This window comes from Podarcis melisellensis, assembly GCF_964234715.1.
Source record: "Podarcis melisellensis genome assembly, chromosome: 8".
NCBI lineage: Eukaryota > Metazoa > Chordata > Lepidosauria > Squamata > Lacertidae > Podarcis > Podarcis melisellensis.
In genome coordinates this window covers 65,994,378-66,012,518 of record NC_138540.1, presented here as the reverse complement: position 1 = coordinate 66,012,518, position 18,141 = coordinate 65,994,378, and the positions used below count along the sequence as shown (strand labels likewise).

Genomic DNA, 18,141 nt, shown 5'->3' with positions numbered 1-18,141 from the left:
ATGCCAAGCTTTCAGGTTTGATTCTCATATGGGATAGCTGCATATTCCTGCATTGCAGGGGGTTGAACTAGCTGATCCTCAGGGTCCCTTCCAGCTCTACCATTCTATGACTGCTTTGCTCCAGCACACCACTTTAAAAAAAGAATTGGGCTTTTAGCAATGTAGAAGGTGGCAGGGAAATGTGTTTGGTAAACAAATAATGGGAAAACACCCCTGCAGGCAAATTGGGATGAATATTCATTGTCATATAACCACCCCACAAACAAATCAGAATGAATACTCCGTAAAGGCCAAATGTAATCTAACCCCCCACATAATGTTTGTAAATAAAAATAGATCAGAACAAATGCTTGATAAATGTGTCACCTGGAGGAATTCTAACATGTGAGAAGAGTGACTAGTGGGGTGCCACAGGGTTCTGTCTTGGGCCTGGTCTTATTCAACATCTTTATCAACGACTTGGATGATGGACTCAGGGGCATCCTGATCAAATTTGCAGATGACACCAAACTGGGAGGGGTGGCTAACATCCCAGAGGACAGGATCACACTTCAAACGACCTTGACAGATTAGAGAACTGGGCCAAAACAAACAAGATGAATTTTAACAGGGAGAAATGTAAAGTATTGCACTTGGGCAAAAAAAACGAGAGGCACAAATACAAAATGGGTGACACCTGGCTTGAGAGCAGTACACGTGAAAAGGATCTAGGAGTACTCACCTGGAGTACTGTGTCCAGTTCTGGGCACCACAGTTGAAGAAGGACACTGACAAACTGGAACGTGTCCAGAGGAGGGCAACCAAAATGGTCAAAGGCCTGGAAACGATGCCTTATGAGGAACAGCTAAGGAAGCTGGGCATGTTTAGCCTGGAGAAGAGGAGGTTAAGGGGTGATATGATAGCCATGTTCAAATATATAAAAGGATGTCACATAGAGGAGGGAGAAAGGTTGTTTTCTGCTGCTCCAGAGAAGCGGACACGGAGCAATGGATCCAAACTACAAGAAAGAAGATTCCACCTAAACATTAGGAAGAACTTCCTGACAGTAAGAGCTGTTCAACAGTGGAATTTGCTGCCAAGGAGTGTGGTGGAGTCTCCTTCTTTGGAGGTCTTTAAGCAGAGGCTTGACAACCATATGCCAGGAGTGCTCTGATGGTGTTTCCTGCTTGGCAGGGGGTTGGACTTGATGGCCCTTGTGGTCTCTTCCAACTCTATGATTCTATGATTCTATGTCTACTGTGGCACACAAATAGTTATATCTGCTTGTGCTTTCACAAGTAATTAGAAAACATTTTATCTCTAATGCAGCCTGTGTATGTGGCCTTTGTGGATAGTGTTGACTGACTCTATAATGATGGAAACAACCATTTTTAAATAAGTTGTTAATACCTTGGAAAAGTGCTATTTAATTTGCAAAGATCTGCCAGATGCATACACTTTTATTATTTTCATTTTTAGCCATGGAAGCAACATAATAGGCCCTTTCCCTTTGATGGGAGTGGGGATGAACTTCCCCACACTCAGATCATGATAGTTGTATAAACATTTGAGCAAACATAATGTGAGGCAGTCCAGTTTTCAGGTAAGAGATTCATCCTTGACTTCTTCTTAGGTTCCCTGTGAAAAGAAGTGCCACCCAAACTGATTCTCATGTTTGAGCTTGAACTTCAGAGTATAATTAAGCAGCTGTGGAAACAAGTGATTTCCTTTTCCTACTAGGCTGCAACGCTCACAAAGCATTATGAAATAAGAATGTTAACTGCCTGTGATGTATTTGTCTGCCAGAATTTTGGTATAACTTCTGTATAGCCATTTAAAGGACATATAATTACATCTTATCTGACTTAAAGTTGATCGTTTGTGAAATGGTGTGAGCAGTGTTGGAAAAGTTGGGTATTGCCCAGGGGTGGAGAAGCTGTTGCCCTGCAGAAGTTGCTGGACTTCCAACTCCATCTGGGATGGCAACTGTCAGGGACAGTAATGGGCGGTGGAAATTTTTCCACTGCTTTGTTTTTCCGTGGGGATTTTTTTCTTTCATAAGTTCTTTAGTAACAATGAATGAATGCCAATTGCAAATTCATTATTAGGCAATCTTGGCAGTTTCAAACTGTTTTAACTTGTTTGCTAAGTACAAGTAAAATAAACATGCTAAATTAGACCACTCTTTAGGGCATTAGACATATTCCCAAACCTATGGAAATTATCCAGTAATTTGCATAGGTTTCCAATTCGAATTTTTCCAGAAGACCCACCTCACTAGTCAGGGATGACAGAAACCATAGCCCAACAATGTCCGCAGGTTCCCAACCTCTGGTATAGGCAAATAATTATGACAAATTCTTTAAAATATTATTTTGCTGTCAAGAAACAAGGAAGTATTCAGATGGAACATGTAGATGGCAAGACATGTCTAAAATGGGAGCAGTGTTCCTTGTGAATCATTCAGATGCCTGAATGAAGTAGGTGTCTCAAAACTGACTGCTACTCTTAATCATATGGGAGTTGCAGTTTCTGAATGAGAAATATGACTTTTGGCAGAAGGTATGTCGAGGGCATGTGAAAAGGCATCCTTAATGAAAGAGCAAAAATGGAAATACCACTGCCTTTATATTACTACATCAGTGCAGTACAAAAGGCTTGCATGGGGAAGGCCATAGCTCAGTGGTGGAGCATCTGCTTTGCATGCAGAAGGTCCCAAATTCAGTCCCTAGCATCTCTAGGTAGGGCTGGGAATACCCCCTGCCTGAAACTCTGGAGAGCTACTGCCTGTCAGTGCGGAGAATGCTGACCTAGATGGACCAGTGTTCTCCCCCCCCCTTTTTTTTTTTAGATGGACCAGTGTTCTGACTCAGTATAAGGCAGCTTCCAATGTTCCTAGATTTTATTGCACTGTTGGTTGGTATGAGTAAGACCTCTTTTGCTGCATTTTAGGGTGCAAAGTGCGTGCTGTTTTGTACTGACCTCAGAAGAATTGTTGCTGGCTTCAGGTGAGAGCAAATGCAAAGGTGAAGTGTCGTTGAGTTGTATTTGTTCCTGTTCCAAGGCCTACTGGCTTACTGTGCTGCATAACAGGTTTTCACTGATGTGTCTGTCATCATGGGGTTTTCTTGGCTTGGTGACATTAGCCGCATGATGACTGTGTTGGTGTTATGTCCAAAGTTGGCACCTGCTGCTGGTGCAATGCAATATGCTAATTTTACACCTAATTTTGTGGTCTTGGTATTGGGCCTGAAAGAAATACACTTGCTACGGAGCAAGTGTGCTTTATACTTTACCAAAGCATATAGCTCTGCACTTGTGATCTTTCTCTTTTTTCAGCACTTGGGGACATACAACTTGTCATACAAAATAGAGCCCTGTGGCTTAATAAATACTATATGATTTATTGTGGCATACATTTACAAGGGCTAGAGCTTACTTCATCAAATGCAAGAAGTGCTGCCTTCACCTGAATTATGAGTGCATACACACGTCTGTTTGCATATCTATATTTGTATGTTTAATTTACTTGCTGATGTTAATGTATTGGATGAAGTGAACACTTGCCCACAAACGCTTGTGCCTCATAAAAACTGGTAGTTTCTAAGGTGCCATGGGACTCCTTCCTGTGTTTGTTGTGTAACTAACCTTGCTACCCTTCTGGAATGTATAACACAAGAAAGCTTTAAAAAGAAGAAGAAGAAGGTAAAATAGTGATAGAACCAGACAGCCCATGCTCACGAAGTCTTTGAATGGTGAAGGGATACGAGAATCTCAACTGCATCAGTCCCTGTCATCCAGCCATTCATAACATCCTTAAAAATAAGAGTGAGCCAGTTTCTTTGACCACATGTGGTGATTTGATTCATTAGGGTTACTGCATTTAACTGTTGTTGTTCCATTCCCCTCTACTTGCGGTTGAATGCCGTCGCTACACACCTGTGCCAACCCATTGTGTGTTTCCAATGAATTGCCTCTTTAGAACCACTATTCAGTGGAATATCAATGTTCCCATTGCCTTTTTGCCTAGTACTATAATTGAATATTGTAATTTGAAGCAACTTGTCAATAGAAAAATGTGCCTTGGTGTGAAAGCTGTGGGTGTTCACATAAGTTTCAGCTTCTTGTTTAATAAGATATATGAAGGTGTTTAAGGTACATTGTTTTATTATGTTTATTATATCTTCCATCACTGAGGTCAAGGGGTTCTCAGACAGCTTGCCATCTTAGCACTGATCAGACTCAGACTTGTTTCGATTCAGCAAGATGGGTGTACCGTGTGTTATCTGACTGTGCAGCTTAGAAACAATTAAAATAAATCTCTCGTATTAAGACCGAATATACCATGGTAGTGCCTTATATTATATAGAACTCTAAAAATAATTCATCTTGATCAACTGATATGGCTTCTGCAAATGGTGATACACCGTCCTTCGATAAAAAATATTTTGGTGTGTGGGTATTTGCAGTACTCTAAATTTATCTTCCTGTCAGCTATCAAACGTGTTGCTACTGCTCCCTTTAATAGCAAATTCAGGTAGTGGGTGGTGTCAGGAGTGGAGCCAAAAACAGGGCCACTGAGGGAACATTAAGTAAGGTCTGTGGAAGTACCCAAAAAACCCCACAACTTCTTTTAAAAATCAAAGCCAAGTGGGCAACCCTTCCACCAAAACATCTTCTTGGGCACCAAGCATACTCAGCAGCCATGGAATGCTGAGGGTCAGTTGGAAAAGAGAACAGGAAACTATGCTTATGGTGCAGTCTGGGTGACACTAAGGCTACCTGGCACCTTGCACTGGAGTACACCTATGTGGAAAATGAGGATATACTGCAACATTTTGTTGCAGGTCCTGCTAGGTTCTTCTTTACACATATAATGCTGAAACAGCATTGTGTCAAATGTCTTTCACTGTAGGTGAAACTTCGTCTCCCAAATCCAGCAATTGCTATCCAGTGAGCCATGCTTACGAAAATCACTCCTTGGTTTAGATTGCCTTCGGTTCTGAGGCTGAGGTCCCAGTGACCCTCTTCACAGTGTTCATAATTCATATTTATTGGTATATGCAAGAGCATTAATCTTCAACAGAAATGCCATGTCACCCAAGTGTCAGCCTCTCAGTAAGTGTGATTGTTGGCGCATTTGTCTTGTGTGTCTCTCGCTGATGACATACGTGAATAAATCCTTATAGAATTATGATGCTTCATTGTACCTCTGCTGAAGTGCTCCACTCTCAATCACAGATCTTCTGATGGGGCACTTCCCCAGTGGTTCCCCATTGTCCTGAGATTTGTTTCGCCTTTACTAGGGCCTTTAGTATGGCAGTCTCGGCCCTGTGGAACTCCTTGCCAGTGGAGGATTGGCAGGAATCGTTCCTACCTACTTTTACACATCTCCTGAAAACTGTTTTATTTAGGCAGGTCGTTGCAATATGCTTTAAACCAACCAATACTTACTGATGTTTTATTGGTGTTTTTATTGATGTTTTTACTGGTGCTTTTACTTGTTTCATTATAATCTTGTATGTTGTATACCACCATGTTATACTTTTATGAAAGTGGATTATAAATACAACAAATAAACAAATCTGTATTTGTTCAGAATATGTACCAACATAGTAAAATGTTTGATTTGCTGTACGAAATTGTTTGGGATTAAAAGATGGTCATGAATTTATAAACGTACACTTACTTAGATTGTCTGCTCTGGTAACCTTGTTGCCAAATGTACTTAAAAGTTCACACCTACTGGGAATCACAGGCACAGTAGCACTGTTAAAAAAAAAAAGTATGATATGATACAGATTGTGATATTCTACTCACCTTTCTCAGAATCTGTGCAGTTCAAAAGCTTGAATATTCCAATGGAAGGAGACATTGGTCTGATATAAGAACTGATCTTACCTGCTCTGTATCTTTATTCATTGGGACCAAATTTATAGCAAGATTATGCATAATAATAATAATAATAATAATAATAATAATAATAATAATATTTATTTATACCCCACCCTCCCCAGCCAGAGCCGGGCTTAGGGCGGCTAACACCAGTAAAATTACAGTAAAAACATAATAGTAAAAGAAAAAAACAATTTAAAATACAGGTTAAAATGCATAAGTGGAGGGAAACAAAAGGGTCAGACTGAGTCCAAACCAAAGGCTAGACGGAACAGCTCTGGCTTGCAGGCCCTGCGGAAAGATGTCAAGTCCCGCAGGGCCCTAGTCTCTTGTGACAGAGCGTTACACCAAGTCGGGGCCAGTACTGAAAAGGCCCTGGCCCTAGTTTAGATGAATCTAACCACCTTGCAACCTGGGACCTCCAAAATGTTGTCATTTGTGGACCTTAAGGTCCTCCGTGGGGCATACCAGGAGAGGTGGTCCTGTAGGTAAGTGGGTCCTAGGTCGCAGTTATTTATTCTGCTTGACCTTTAAACATCTGTTTTATTTGGGTTTCCTTCCTACCTTACACAAAGAATTTTTGTGGCAAAAAAGTTAAATAGCTGAATTGGCATCAGAATTACCGTAATTGCTAGGGCGATTGAACTGGATATTTTCATATACTTTGGACACTAGAGTTAAGGTATAAATCCCCATCCAACATTGAATCTCACTGTATCTTGGGCTAGTCACATACTCTTAGCCTGACCTACCTCACAAGGTGCGGTTGTGAAGATCAAATGGAGGAGGGCAATGTACCTGAGCTCCTTGAAGGAAAGGCATTATATAAATATAAGAATTTCTTAAAAGGTGGAAATTTTCCTCAGGTGATTGATCTGGTATTGTAGTGATCATCTGTTGTAGTACATGTGTTATACTTGTAATGTTGTGGATATGTGTATTCCAAGAGTTTTAAATGTTTTATACTGTTTTCCTGGAATATGTTTTGATTTGTGAACCACTTTGATTAGTGTTTGCATTTGTGGTTTTTATTTTACTCAACACGAGAATAAATTCATACATTGAGAGGCCGCCTTCTACTGAGTGAGACAGCTGGCCTACCTAGTTTGGTGAGGTCTACACAGCAGCTCTCTTGAATCTCAGACAAAGGTCTTTCCTACCACTTGCTACCTGAGATCCTTTAGAGGTGGAAGTGCAAAGAGCTGAATCTGGGCCCATCGGCAGGGAAAGCTGAGCTGCAGCCCTTCCCGTTTCTCAGCTCCACCTGTTGTGTCTTCTGGAAGGCACTGATGTGTCTATTTTCCCAACTTCATGACTCAGACGTGAAGTTGGTGTGTGCTCTCTGAAGCTCTTTCTTACGCAACAAAGATTGATCGGCACCGAGAGGGGCTTTTATACAAGCCCTTCTATTTTTTATTTTATTTTTTTAAGAACAAATCTGGACATGAAATGCCAATGTGCAGTTGTTTCCTTGGGTTGCCACGTGCCTCATCTCTGCTCTTGCCGAGATCCAGATTTGTTCCAGGGGGAATCCAAGGGAACACACGCCTCATCACCTCAGTGCATAAGCCATCTCTGAGTAATGCAGTTACCTGAAATGCCTCAGTCCTAAAGCATACTGGGAGCAGCTGATTCACCCACTAATTAATCATACAGAACAAACAGAAGACACTGTTGCTTCATAAGGTGGATCTTTTAGTGGCTCTTCTGTTTGTGTCAGTGGTATCCCACTCATCCCATCAGCTCTTCTGAAAGCACCTCATGCCCCTGAACTGTTTCCTTTTCTTCCTCTTCCCTCCTTGTCCCCCTTTCCTCTTGTGCCATGCTTTTAGATTATATGCCTGTGGGCAGGGACTGTCTTGCTACAAATGGTTGTACGTAAACCACTCTGGGAGCATTTGTGACTGTAGACATGCTCTAAATAAATAAGTGGAAGTGAATGTTAATAAACTCTTAAAGGCCAAAAGAGACGTGGTGTGGGTGGGAGGTCCATGAACTGTTTTGACTTCTTTTTTACTTAAGCAGCTGTGTGCTGCAATGGTGGTGATGGATTAGAACAGGCAGTAATCTTTTACCTACATTCTCCCCCTCCCCCAATCCTGCTGTTATTAATCCTACTGATGGAAAAGACAGTTACCTGTATCATATCTGTGTTATTTTTCTCCAGCTGGGTAATAACTTGGAGGGGGTGGGAAATCAAAACCCCAGATCTCCCAAGTCACATCTGTTTTCACTCTGAGCTATAAGAATAGCATCTAGAAGTTTTTATTAGACTTCATTGGGCATTTTAGCATAATTCTGTGTCAGTCTTGTTTAGGATGATGAAAAACTGTTCTTAATTATAAACTAGCCAGAATAAAGGGCAAACTATTGTATGCCTTAGGTTAAGTGGTGGTTTGGCCATGCATTTATCTTTTTATTTTAAATTGTAGCCATGCTGTTGTTGTTTTTCGCTTCTTACATGTTATTTGTCAGTGTCTCTGAATGTTACAAGCCCAAGAGTAAAAAGCAGAATTGTTAAACTGATTGTGCATTCTAAGCAATTCAGGCATTGTATTGAATTTCAGCTGTTATAAACACAAAAGCAGGCTTAATTGTGACACGTAAACTGCCTAATTGATCATTTTGTTTAGTGCTCTATCTTGACATCCAGAGGGTTTTGCAGAAGGGGAAAAAAGAAACACTCCTAACTTTTTATATGAAAGTGAAGAAGTGACAGGCGGGTCAACTTTGCATGCCACCCATTAATTAGAGGATCAGAAAACTTATTTTAAGGAGGGAACATAGCTAGTTTTGCTCCAGAATGTCCTATCAAATCCTGGGTTTCAAAAAGTACTTGAAGTGCACCCCAAATATATTTTGAGGTCAACTTAGCTGGTCTTCTGTCACAACATAGGTGTTTGCTGTTTTGCATGGCACCATTACTGGCCATGAATAGGCTTGGAAATGTTTGCTCACCATTTCTTGCCAGACAAAAGTTCAGAATGCTCCAATGAGCATTGTGAATACACTTCTTGGCAATTGAATGTTTCTGACTGCTGGCAGGCATCTCCCTGATGCAGAATGAATTTTTCTTTCCTTCCTTTCTTCTGGTAGTACCCTTCCTTCTTCCCTTGTGTGTGGAAAGAAGCAGGCTTTGCACAGAGGACTTAGTTGATCCATGTTTGGATCCAGGTTGTCAGCATCTGCGTTACAGATTAATGTTATAGGTCACAGCAGAAGGAGGGGAGACAGTGCATCTTGGAAGTGCTTCTGTTTCCCTGATCACCTCCTCGCCATTCCTGCCTGCACATTTTAATGAAGTTAATGGCATTCATTTAGCTAGACAAAGGAATCTGATGAATTGTTCTTCTCTGAGTAAAATGTGATGTGGAAATCATGCTTTCCTTGCTCAGTCTTCTTTTTCTGGAATGTTTTATTGTCCTTTATCTAGTATCCTGTTGGTTTGAGCTTCCCTAGTATATGCCACAAAGATGATAGACATCCTATACAGGGTGTGTGTGTGTGTGTGTGTGTGTGAGAGAGAGAGAGAGAGAGAGAGAGAGAGAGAGAGAGAGAGGAGTAAATGTATTTACAGTGGTACCTCGGGTTAAGTATTTAATTTGTTCTGGAGGTCCGTTCTTAACCTGAAACTGTTCTTAACCTGAAGACCATTTTAGCTAATGGGGCCTCCTGCTGCCGCCGTGCCGCCGGAGCACGATTTCTGTTATCATCCTGAAGCAAAGTTCTTAACCCAAGGTACTATTTCTGGGTTAGCGGAGTCTGTAACCTGAAGCAAATGTAATCTGAAGTGTATGTAACCTGAGGTACCACTGTATTTCTAAAGTGGTTTTCCGTATGGTTTTTATGGTTTTCAGTGTGCCATGCTGCTGTTCTTGTAAAAATGCTTTGTGAGTAACACTGAGAGAGGAGGATTTAGTCAAGGAAATTAAGTGAGGTTTAAATGGGGATTGGAAGCTTGATTTTATAATGTTCAAACCCTATCCACTGCAGTCTACTTTCACTGCATCACAAACCACTGTATAGTCACTTGAAAAAGCTGGAAGGATTTGTGTAACAGCACTTTATGGTGTCCAACACCTGTTGATTGTCTGAATATTTTATAGTATGCAAAGTGTGACAATATGAGGAAATAGTGCTGCTATTATCTTTCTAGGGTTTTCCATCCATAGGGTATAATGTTTGCTCTGAGCTCCTAAACTAGGGGACTCGTGACATTTGGACTCCTATAGTATCCTGATTTATTTATTGGGAACGGATACCTTTTTCACTTTTAAGTAAAATGAAACTTCACAACATTAAAGCTACATCGCCCAAAAAATGTAGTGGCTGAAATAGTACAATAGGAAAGAGTGCCCCTCCTCCTGTTTTTGGTGGGTAATATTTCAAAGGCTAGCCTTGCTCTTTGATTATGTCTGCTGATTATTGTTTGGTTGGCCCCTTCCTTTCCCCCTCTCTTTTAATTGTTTCTTTTTCATTCTGTGTTAGGAGTGGCAAACGTGTTCTTGGGGTGGGGGACTCATCTGGACATGAAGCCAGTATTTATACCCCACACCAAAGACCTCACCAAAATTTGTGGCTGCAAAAATCACATACAATATAGAGCAGGGGTTGTCAACCTGGTCCCTACCACCCACTAGTGGGCGTTTCAGGATTCTAGGTGGGTGGTAGGGGGTTCTAAGGCATCCTTCCATCGAGCACTGGTGGGCGGTAAGGAAATTTTACCATCAAGAAAGATGCATTAGTGGGCGGTAGGTATAAAAAGGTTGACTAGCCCTGATATAGAGTATACATGATGCTGGGGTGGGTGGAGAGGTTTAAACCAGTTAGCCAGCCCAGTGTCTTGATGGGTATGTAAAGTGCCCCTCTTCATTTAATTGATTGATCATCTGATGAGTGGAGAACAGGTGAGAACAACCCCCACCTCAGCTGGTTTGCATGGGTGGGGCTGTATACCTGTGTGTGAGAGAGCAAGAGTGTGGGGTAAACATACATAACACTGGCAAGAAGCCCCCTACAGGACTGGCCCAAGAGTGAGTATGGCCTTATGGCCACAAAAGGTTAGCTGCCCCTGTTAACCTTTTAACTGATTATATTTTAACCATTGGTAGCTGTTTTTCCAACTGGAAAAAGTAGGATCAAAGTGTGCTTGAAATGTAATAATAATTTTAAAAAGGGACACAGAGGCAGGAGCAGCTATTGGTGAACCTGGGGTCTATGAAATGGGCACCTGCTTGCCAGTGGAGGCATTTGTGCAGCTAGCCTTGCCATCAGTTGATCCGTGTTTTCAGGAGCTTCCCCCTTCCCAGCCATCCGCCCCATTCTGCAGTTGGGCAATCAAACCAAGGTTGCAGAAAACATAAATATTCTGCATGAGTGGCTAATCTATCTGGGCTCAGGATTCATATCCAAGTCCTGCTTGTTTTGCTGTACTCATTTGGGTGCTTGAAATTGCAGAACACTTTCCCCACAAGTCAACTCTCCCCTCCTGAGCTCTTTTCCTTTTTGAAAATGTTTGGAAAATGCCGGAACAGTAGGTGGAGTAGGAGGCGATTATTGTGTTGCTTTCCTGAGATTGTTACTCTTGGCCCAGGATATCAGCACCTTCTTTCTTTTTTTAATAGGAAGGAAAAAACCAAATAGTGTAACTTTACTGATAAAGTAGATAATTTTGGCTGGTTTGATGCAAAGATCGTCCTGCAAAGCAGAACAACAGAAAGTATTTTTGTTTGTGAACCATAGGTCACATAATGGATTTCTGAACACATTTCTACCTTCTCTTGCACACACATATTGGACTTTGCATATCTGCTGTTTTCCTTGCTGCTCTTGTTTGACAATGCCTGGCTGTGTGAAGGTTTCAGAGTCATCTTGTCTGGCTTTGTATCTCTGTTTCTCCCTTCCACTTACATTATGGCTGTGAACACACCATACATTGGAAGCATGTTCAAAGTACACCCTCACCAGAAGAATCTTGGAGACTAGCTTGCCCCTCATGGAACTACAGTTCCCAGGACCCTTAACAAACTACATTTCCCAGGGTTCTTTAAATGTGGGCTTTAAATGTGATTTGAAATGTATGGCGTCTATGTAGCCTGTATTTCTGCTAGTCGGTCAGTTGGAGGATTGGCTTTGAGGATGGAAAGATGGAATCTGCAAATGATTTATTTATTTAGAACATTTCTTTTAAGGCAAGGCAGCTTACGTAAAATACAGTGCCATAACTGGGAACACTTCCTAGTGAAATCAAACAGGCACCTACAGTTATAATGTTTCCTTACCTGCTGAAAAAGTTTTTGCTTTTCCCAAGTGTTGCTAGTTTTGTTCTGTATGTAACGATTTTACACCATTATGATGTTTTTATGATTTTACGGTACACTGCCATGATTCTTTCCTTTCCTTGGCAGTTTATAAATGTCCTTATAAAATAAATAAATGAAATAAAATAAATATTTTGTTTTAAAAGACGTTTGAAGACAAGAGCTGACCATTATGAATTAACCAATGCAAAATAGTTTTAGATCTGCAGCACTAGAAAACCTTTAAGAGAAAGCAGCTGAGCTAAGTGGCTTTGCCTACAAAGATGGGTTCGTCTGCAAGTCATTCTTTGTATGCAGTAGGTCTCTGACATCTCTACTTAAAAAGCTCAAGTAGCCAGTGATGCAAAAGACCTCTTTCTGTCTCAGATCCTAGAGAGCTGCTGCCAGATCATAGTGGTCTGGATGGACAAATAGTCTGACCTGGTATAAGGCATCTTCCTAACACAGAACAAGAGAGACAGTTTTTCTTTATTTCTATCTCCACTGTAGAGGTAATGAATTTTTCTGTATTTCCTTTCTGTGTAGCTGAGGAGGTGGATCAGCCATCACAAGATGCTGGAATGGGGGCTGATGTTCTGGAATCTGGTGACACGACACCTCCTTCCAAGAGAAAAAGCAAGTTTTCAGGTTTTGGCAAGATCTTTAAACCTTGGAAGTGGAGAAAAAAGAAAAGCAGTGGCAAGTTTAAGGAGACTTCAGAAGGTAATACGCTAAACTTTTGTATCCCCTTCTTCCCAAGCCTATGAGGGTTCTTTGCGATGGAATGGATTTGTCCTTCTTAGGTCCCACCTTCCTCAGCTGCTTTAGCAAAATTCCAGAATTGGCCCGTATCAAATCTTAAACTTAAATTTAAGAAGTAATCTACACTCATGCAAGGGAACAGCTGTTTCTGCAACTGTCTCTCTCAAGTTGTACTTCATCACATAATGGTCGTGGAGGCCCTAAGTGCTTGGAGAAGGCTGGTGGTGATGGTGGTGGTGGAATGGAGCTGTAAAAGATGTCATACACAGTGATGTGGGATGAAAAATGTTCGTTTTCACAAATTTAGGGAAACGCTCAAAACTGGTCAAACATTAGGGACTGAAGCCTTGAACAAGGCACAACCACAGACAGAGGTTCTCTTGAAAAGATGTTTGAGAAATACTTTTCTTGAAAGTAAAGGCTATGTATTTTTCTTGAAAGTAAAGGCTATGTGCTTGAAAGTAAAGGCTAGCAATAAGATGCTGCTAGCTCCTTTTCTTGCAGAGATATGGTTTGGGGGAAATAGTTTGTGTCCCTCCTAGTGTTTTAGATAAGCACAAACAGTCTGGACTCTCTAGTAGTTTAACATTCAGCCCTAAAAAAAAACAGTCACTTAGGCCACATATGGTGTCTTAAAGGATTTTTTTTTCAAAATCTCCGACTTTCCCTGTATTCTGAGTGCTGGTTTTTTTCTCCAATGTAATGTCAGTTTTAGAACGAAAGATTTCAATGCGAAAGCCAAGAGAGGAGCTCATTAAAAGAGGGGTTCTGTTGGAAGACCTTGAACAGGGTGAGTTTACCCGTCTTCCTTTGTCCACCCTACACTGCCCATTCTGACTCTCCAGTAAACCTCACCTCTGGGATTCCATGCCTGTGTGCAGCCCCCCACCCTGCCATTTCTGCCCCCACCCACCCCCATCAGTTACATGTGATTCTTTATCCTTGTTCTGCCTTTTAAACTTTTCTCACTATAGACATTGCTCATTCTTGGAGGTGAACAGCTGTTTTATTTTGTTCCCTTCCCCAAAGGGACTCAGTGTGACATTTTAGCCCCAACCACATTCCTATGAGGTAGTTTAGCGTGGGAGGCTGTGTCTTGCCAAAGTTCACGTAGTGAGCTCTGTAGAAAAGGTTTTCTCTTGGATTTCATGTGCATACGGTAAAGAGAAGGAAACATAGCCTAGTGGCTTTGCATAAAGAAGGTCCCAGGTTCAATGCCGAAAATCTGCAGGTAAGTCTGGGCAAAAGGAGCATGTATCAATGCTCAACAGAAGTGTGGGTGGGGTGGGGAGTTTGAAACTCTGGAATAGCTCCTGCCAGTCAGTGTAGGACATACTAAGCTAGATGGATCACCAAGCAGGAATATCAGGCAGCTTCTTATATTCTAAAGCAGATGCTCAGACAAGTCCCTGCTTAAGTGTGGCTGCTTGGCTACGGCATGGCAATAATTGGTTGTCGTTTTACTAGAGGCAGGAAGGTCTGAAACAAATTGGAGTACAAATAACTCAGACTTCCTCCCCTCTAGGCTAAGCTGAAGGACAGTCCCAGGAGGGGGGCTAAGCAAAGTCGTGTCCTGGGAGTCTTTTTCTCACGCTTGCAGATCTCTGTCTCTCATCTGCCATGATTTTTACACTAAAAAAAACTTGTGCAGACCAATACATCACCTTGAACACAGCTTCCCTAACGCCACTGCACCTCACCCTTGCAGTCTTCTGCAGGAAAAAGTTCAGGCTGGCTAAGCTCAGTGTGTTGTTTTCCTCCAGCTAGGAAGTGTACTCCCCTGCATTGTGCTAGTGGGGAAAGACACCCTGTTCTGAGCTATGGGGAATTTTGCAAGAAGCAAGCTGGACACATTTTTTGCATGCAGTCAAACCATTAAACTGAACCGTACTCTGTAGAGGCCTTAGCATAATAGTTAATCCAGCCCTGCCCACAGGAAAAGATAGCAAAGGAAATACCCTTTCCTCTTAGGTTCTCAATAGAATGAGAGCTTAGTCCCCTTTCCCTTCCTAGCCCTCCCCTCTGACTCTAAAAGAGATGGGTGGAGGGGAAGAAAGATAACATCAGCCTTGCTGTTGGAACAGAGTCTGCTGATTCTGGTTGTTTTGCTCTCGGCCCTGCCATAGAGACACTTGAGTGCCTAGGCAACAGCTGGCTAATTGTAAGTGGGAGCCACAGAAGACCAGTTTCCTTTATACTTCATATCCACATAATCTCTTATCCTGCTGCACCACAGAGTGTCCTCTGGTAATCCAGTTTGAGGAGGATGATAGCTGTAGAAGGGGAACAACCATTTTAGTGGAATTTCTAAATTTTTAGAATGAGTCTTCTTATATCTTGATGGATGGTTGAAAGTAACTTTGAACCTCTACAATTTAGAGTTAAGAACAGTATAGCTGCTTGGCAGATTTGTTTCAATCCCCTTGTTTTAGGGACTAATTTTTCTATTGAAGGAATAAGCTCTTTCTCTGTGAGTGTTTTTTAGAAAGAGAGACAGCAACATGCTTTTGAAGCCCTCCCAGCTGGCAAAAATAAAACCTAGGCAGCTTTCTCCAACTTCGTGTCCTCCAGATGTTGTTGGCCTACAACTTCCATTTAGTTATTTAAGTATTTAGAATCATAGAATTATAGAGTTGGAAGGGACTCCAAGGGTCATCTAGTCCAACCCCCTGCAATGCAGGAATCTCAGCTAAAGCATCCATGACAGATGGCCATCCAACCTCAGCTTAAAAACCACCAAAGAAGGAGAGTCCATCACCTTTATATATAGCCCTCTCACAAAACATCAGGGTGGCATACAGTAACATTTAAAAAGTTTAAAAAGCAATGCAGAACAGTTTTTTAAATGACTCACTACACGTCCCTGACCAGTGGGCATCCTGATTGGGGCTAATGGAGGTCAGAGTCTGCCAAGAACTAGAGGGCACCAGGTTGCAGAAAGCTGGACTGTAATGAGTGAGCTTGAAGCAGCTTGTGCTTCCTGCCTGTCCCTTGGAGAACTTTAATTCCAGATGTGGGTTCTGTGGACATTCACACCAATTCAGAGGTGGGAGGGTGTTTGTGCTCCTTCCTACCTTGAGCTTATCTTCCAGATCCTTTTCCTAGTTACTGCTACGCTCCTTTATCCCATTCATATAGGTTTTAGTCTTCAAAGAACATATTTCATTGCATCCACCATCCCTCACAAAAACAACTCGTTTCTTCACTTTCTCTCATCAGCTTTCAGTTTTAGAAGCCATCATATGCCAGAGGCTTTTTGCTTTGCATTTGTAGGGCATTGCATCAAAAGCCATTGCCTTTATATGTTGCCAGGATAATTGTCTGAACTTCTGCCTTAATTTCCTCCTTAAACTAAAGCATGCTGAGAAATTGGAAGCAGAAAAAAGTACTGGGGGTGGTGTGGTGGAAAAGCCCAAATCAACCCCCACAGAAAACCAAAAACCCGGAACAGTATATGACAAAAATTGTTGCTAATTAATGGTATGTATACCTGTTGATTGAGCAACTGATGTTTGCAAGGTTCAAGGGTACATTGGTGTAATGTGATAAGTACATTGAGAGATAAAGCTGAACTACGGCAGACAATTTTAAAACATTTAAAATCTTCCAGGCACAAGCAATGTCAAATGGGGGTTTTTCCCCTTGAACTTATCATAGTTTTGGGTTTTTTTAAGCAAACCACAACAACTCACTCTCAGTTGCCCAAAGTAAACCAAACTTGGAACAAATTGAGTCAAGAGGTAAATCGGAAGTAGAGTAAGAAGACGAGCCCCTTGAGAACTGGGGGCTTGTTTCCGCCGTTGCTCGGTCGCTGACATAATTAGACAGTAGAAGATCCAAGGAAGAGAGGCAAATAGAACAGTGCTCCAAAAAGTAATATATCGCTTGTCATTAGAGGGAATGACTGACGCTTTATTATTCCTCTCCCTCTTTACTGCTTCTTTTAAATGTATTTTTCTGGCTTGGGGTATGTGCAAAATTCTTGCGTGAGTTTCGGCTATTATTATTTTTTAAGTGCAGGAAGGAGATCTTACCAAGTGCAAAAGTTGCCACTAGGGAAAAAAAAAACAACCTCCTCATATTGGCAGAGAATGAATGTGGTGACTTTCACATACCGTATTTTTTGCTCTATAAGACTCACTTTTTCTCTCCTAAAAAGAAAGGGGAAATGTGTGTGCATCTTATGGAGCGAATGCAGGCTACACAGCTATCCCAGAAGCCAGAACAGCAGGAGGGATTGCTGCTTTCACTGTGCAGCGATCCCTCTTGCTGTTCTGGCTTCTGAGATTCAGAGTATTTTTTTTGTTTTGTTTTCCTCCTCCAAAAACTAGGTGCATCTTGTGGTCTGGTGCGTCTTATAGAGCGAAAAATACGGTATATTATGGCCATGGAGGGAAGGCTTAAACCTTCCTTCCCCATGCAGTGCAATCTTGATGACAATTGGGCTCCTTTTTAAAAATACACAATGTTAATGTCAACGTGTAGTTAAGCTGTTGGGGCTGCAGGTGATTTTCTTGGATACTCTCCAAAGTGGAAAAGGTAGCACTGATATGAGTGGCGAGCCTTCTGCTGCTCTAGCAAAGGCCCGATGTTGCCATCCTCTGGATCTGGCCTTGCCCTGGGCTGCTACACCAAATGCTGACAGTGCAGGAAGAATTAAGCACAATACATGAGCAGATGTGGAGCGTTATTTATTCAAGTCTCTCTCTATATCACTTCCTAGCACAACCCTCAGAGTGCTTTCATTAAGAATACCGTGTTAAAAGGACCTGCAACACAGGGCCCTGGCAGATGTGCATGCAGCAATGCAGGAACAGGTGCTCTTGGGGTGCAGTTCTATGTCATTGGATGTAAAAAATTGTGACTTTATGAGTTGGCAAAGCAATTGAGCAAACTTGTTCCCTCCAAACCAGAATAAGATTAAGTATTTTTTCTAGTCAGTGTTATGTGACTGTGCATTCCAAGTCTTGCACTTCTTTCCCTGCCCCCCCTCCCTGGTTTGACTTATTTTTAAGAGGTGTTTTTTTAAGAGTGGCTACAAAATAGAGAAGCATTGTTGCCTGTACATTTGAAGTTCAAGAGCTGCAAAAGTTTACATTTCTTCAGCAGTTTCTTTTAGCATTTCCCTTTGCTCTCCCATCTCCTTTCACAGTGCAAAATAAATATTGAACTTGGATGCAAAGGTCTTCTATGCATATATATTTTT

The 18,141-nt window shown here is 41.7% G+C and overlaps 1 protein-coding gene across 3 annotated transcripts in view; it reads left to right on the top strand.

Annotated features, from left to right (window-relative positions):
* PHACTR4 (phosphatase and actin regulator 4) overlaps positions 1-18,141 on the top strand; it is an 82,507-nt gene that overhangs the window by 45,079 nt on the left and 19,287 nt on the right. For 2 of the 3 annotated variants that reach the window (XM_081920615.1, XM_081920613.1), the window contains 2 exons: positions 12,720-12,896; positions 13,645-13,725. In XM_081920615.1, coding sequence (XP_081776741.1) covers positions 12,720-12,896; positions 13,645-13,725 — 258 coding nt within the window. The remainder of the gene's footprint in view (positions 1-12,719; positions 12,897-13,644; positions 13,726-18,141) is intronic. The other variant, XM_081920614.1, reaches the window with a different exon arrangement.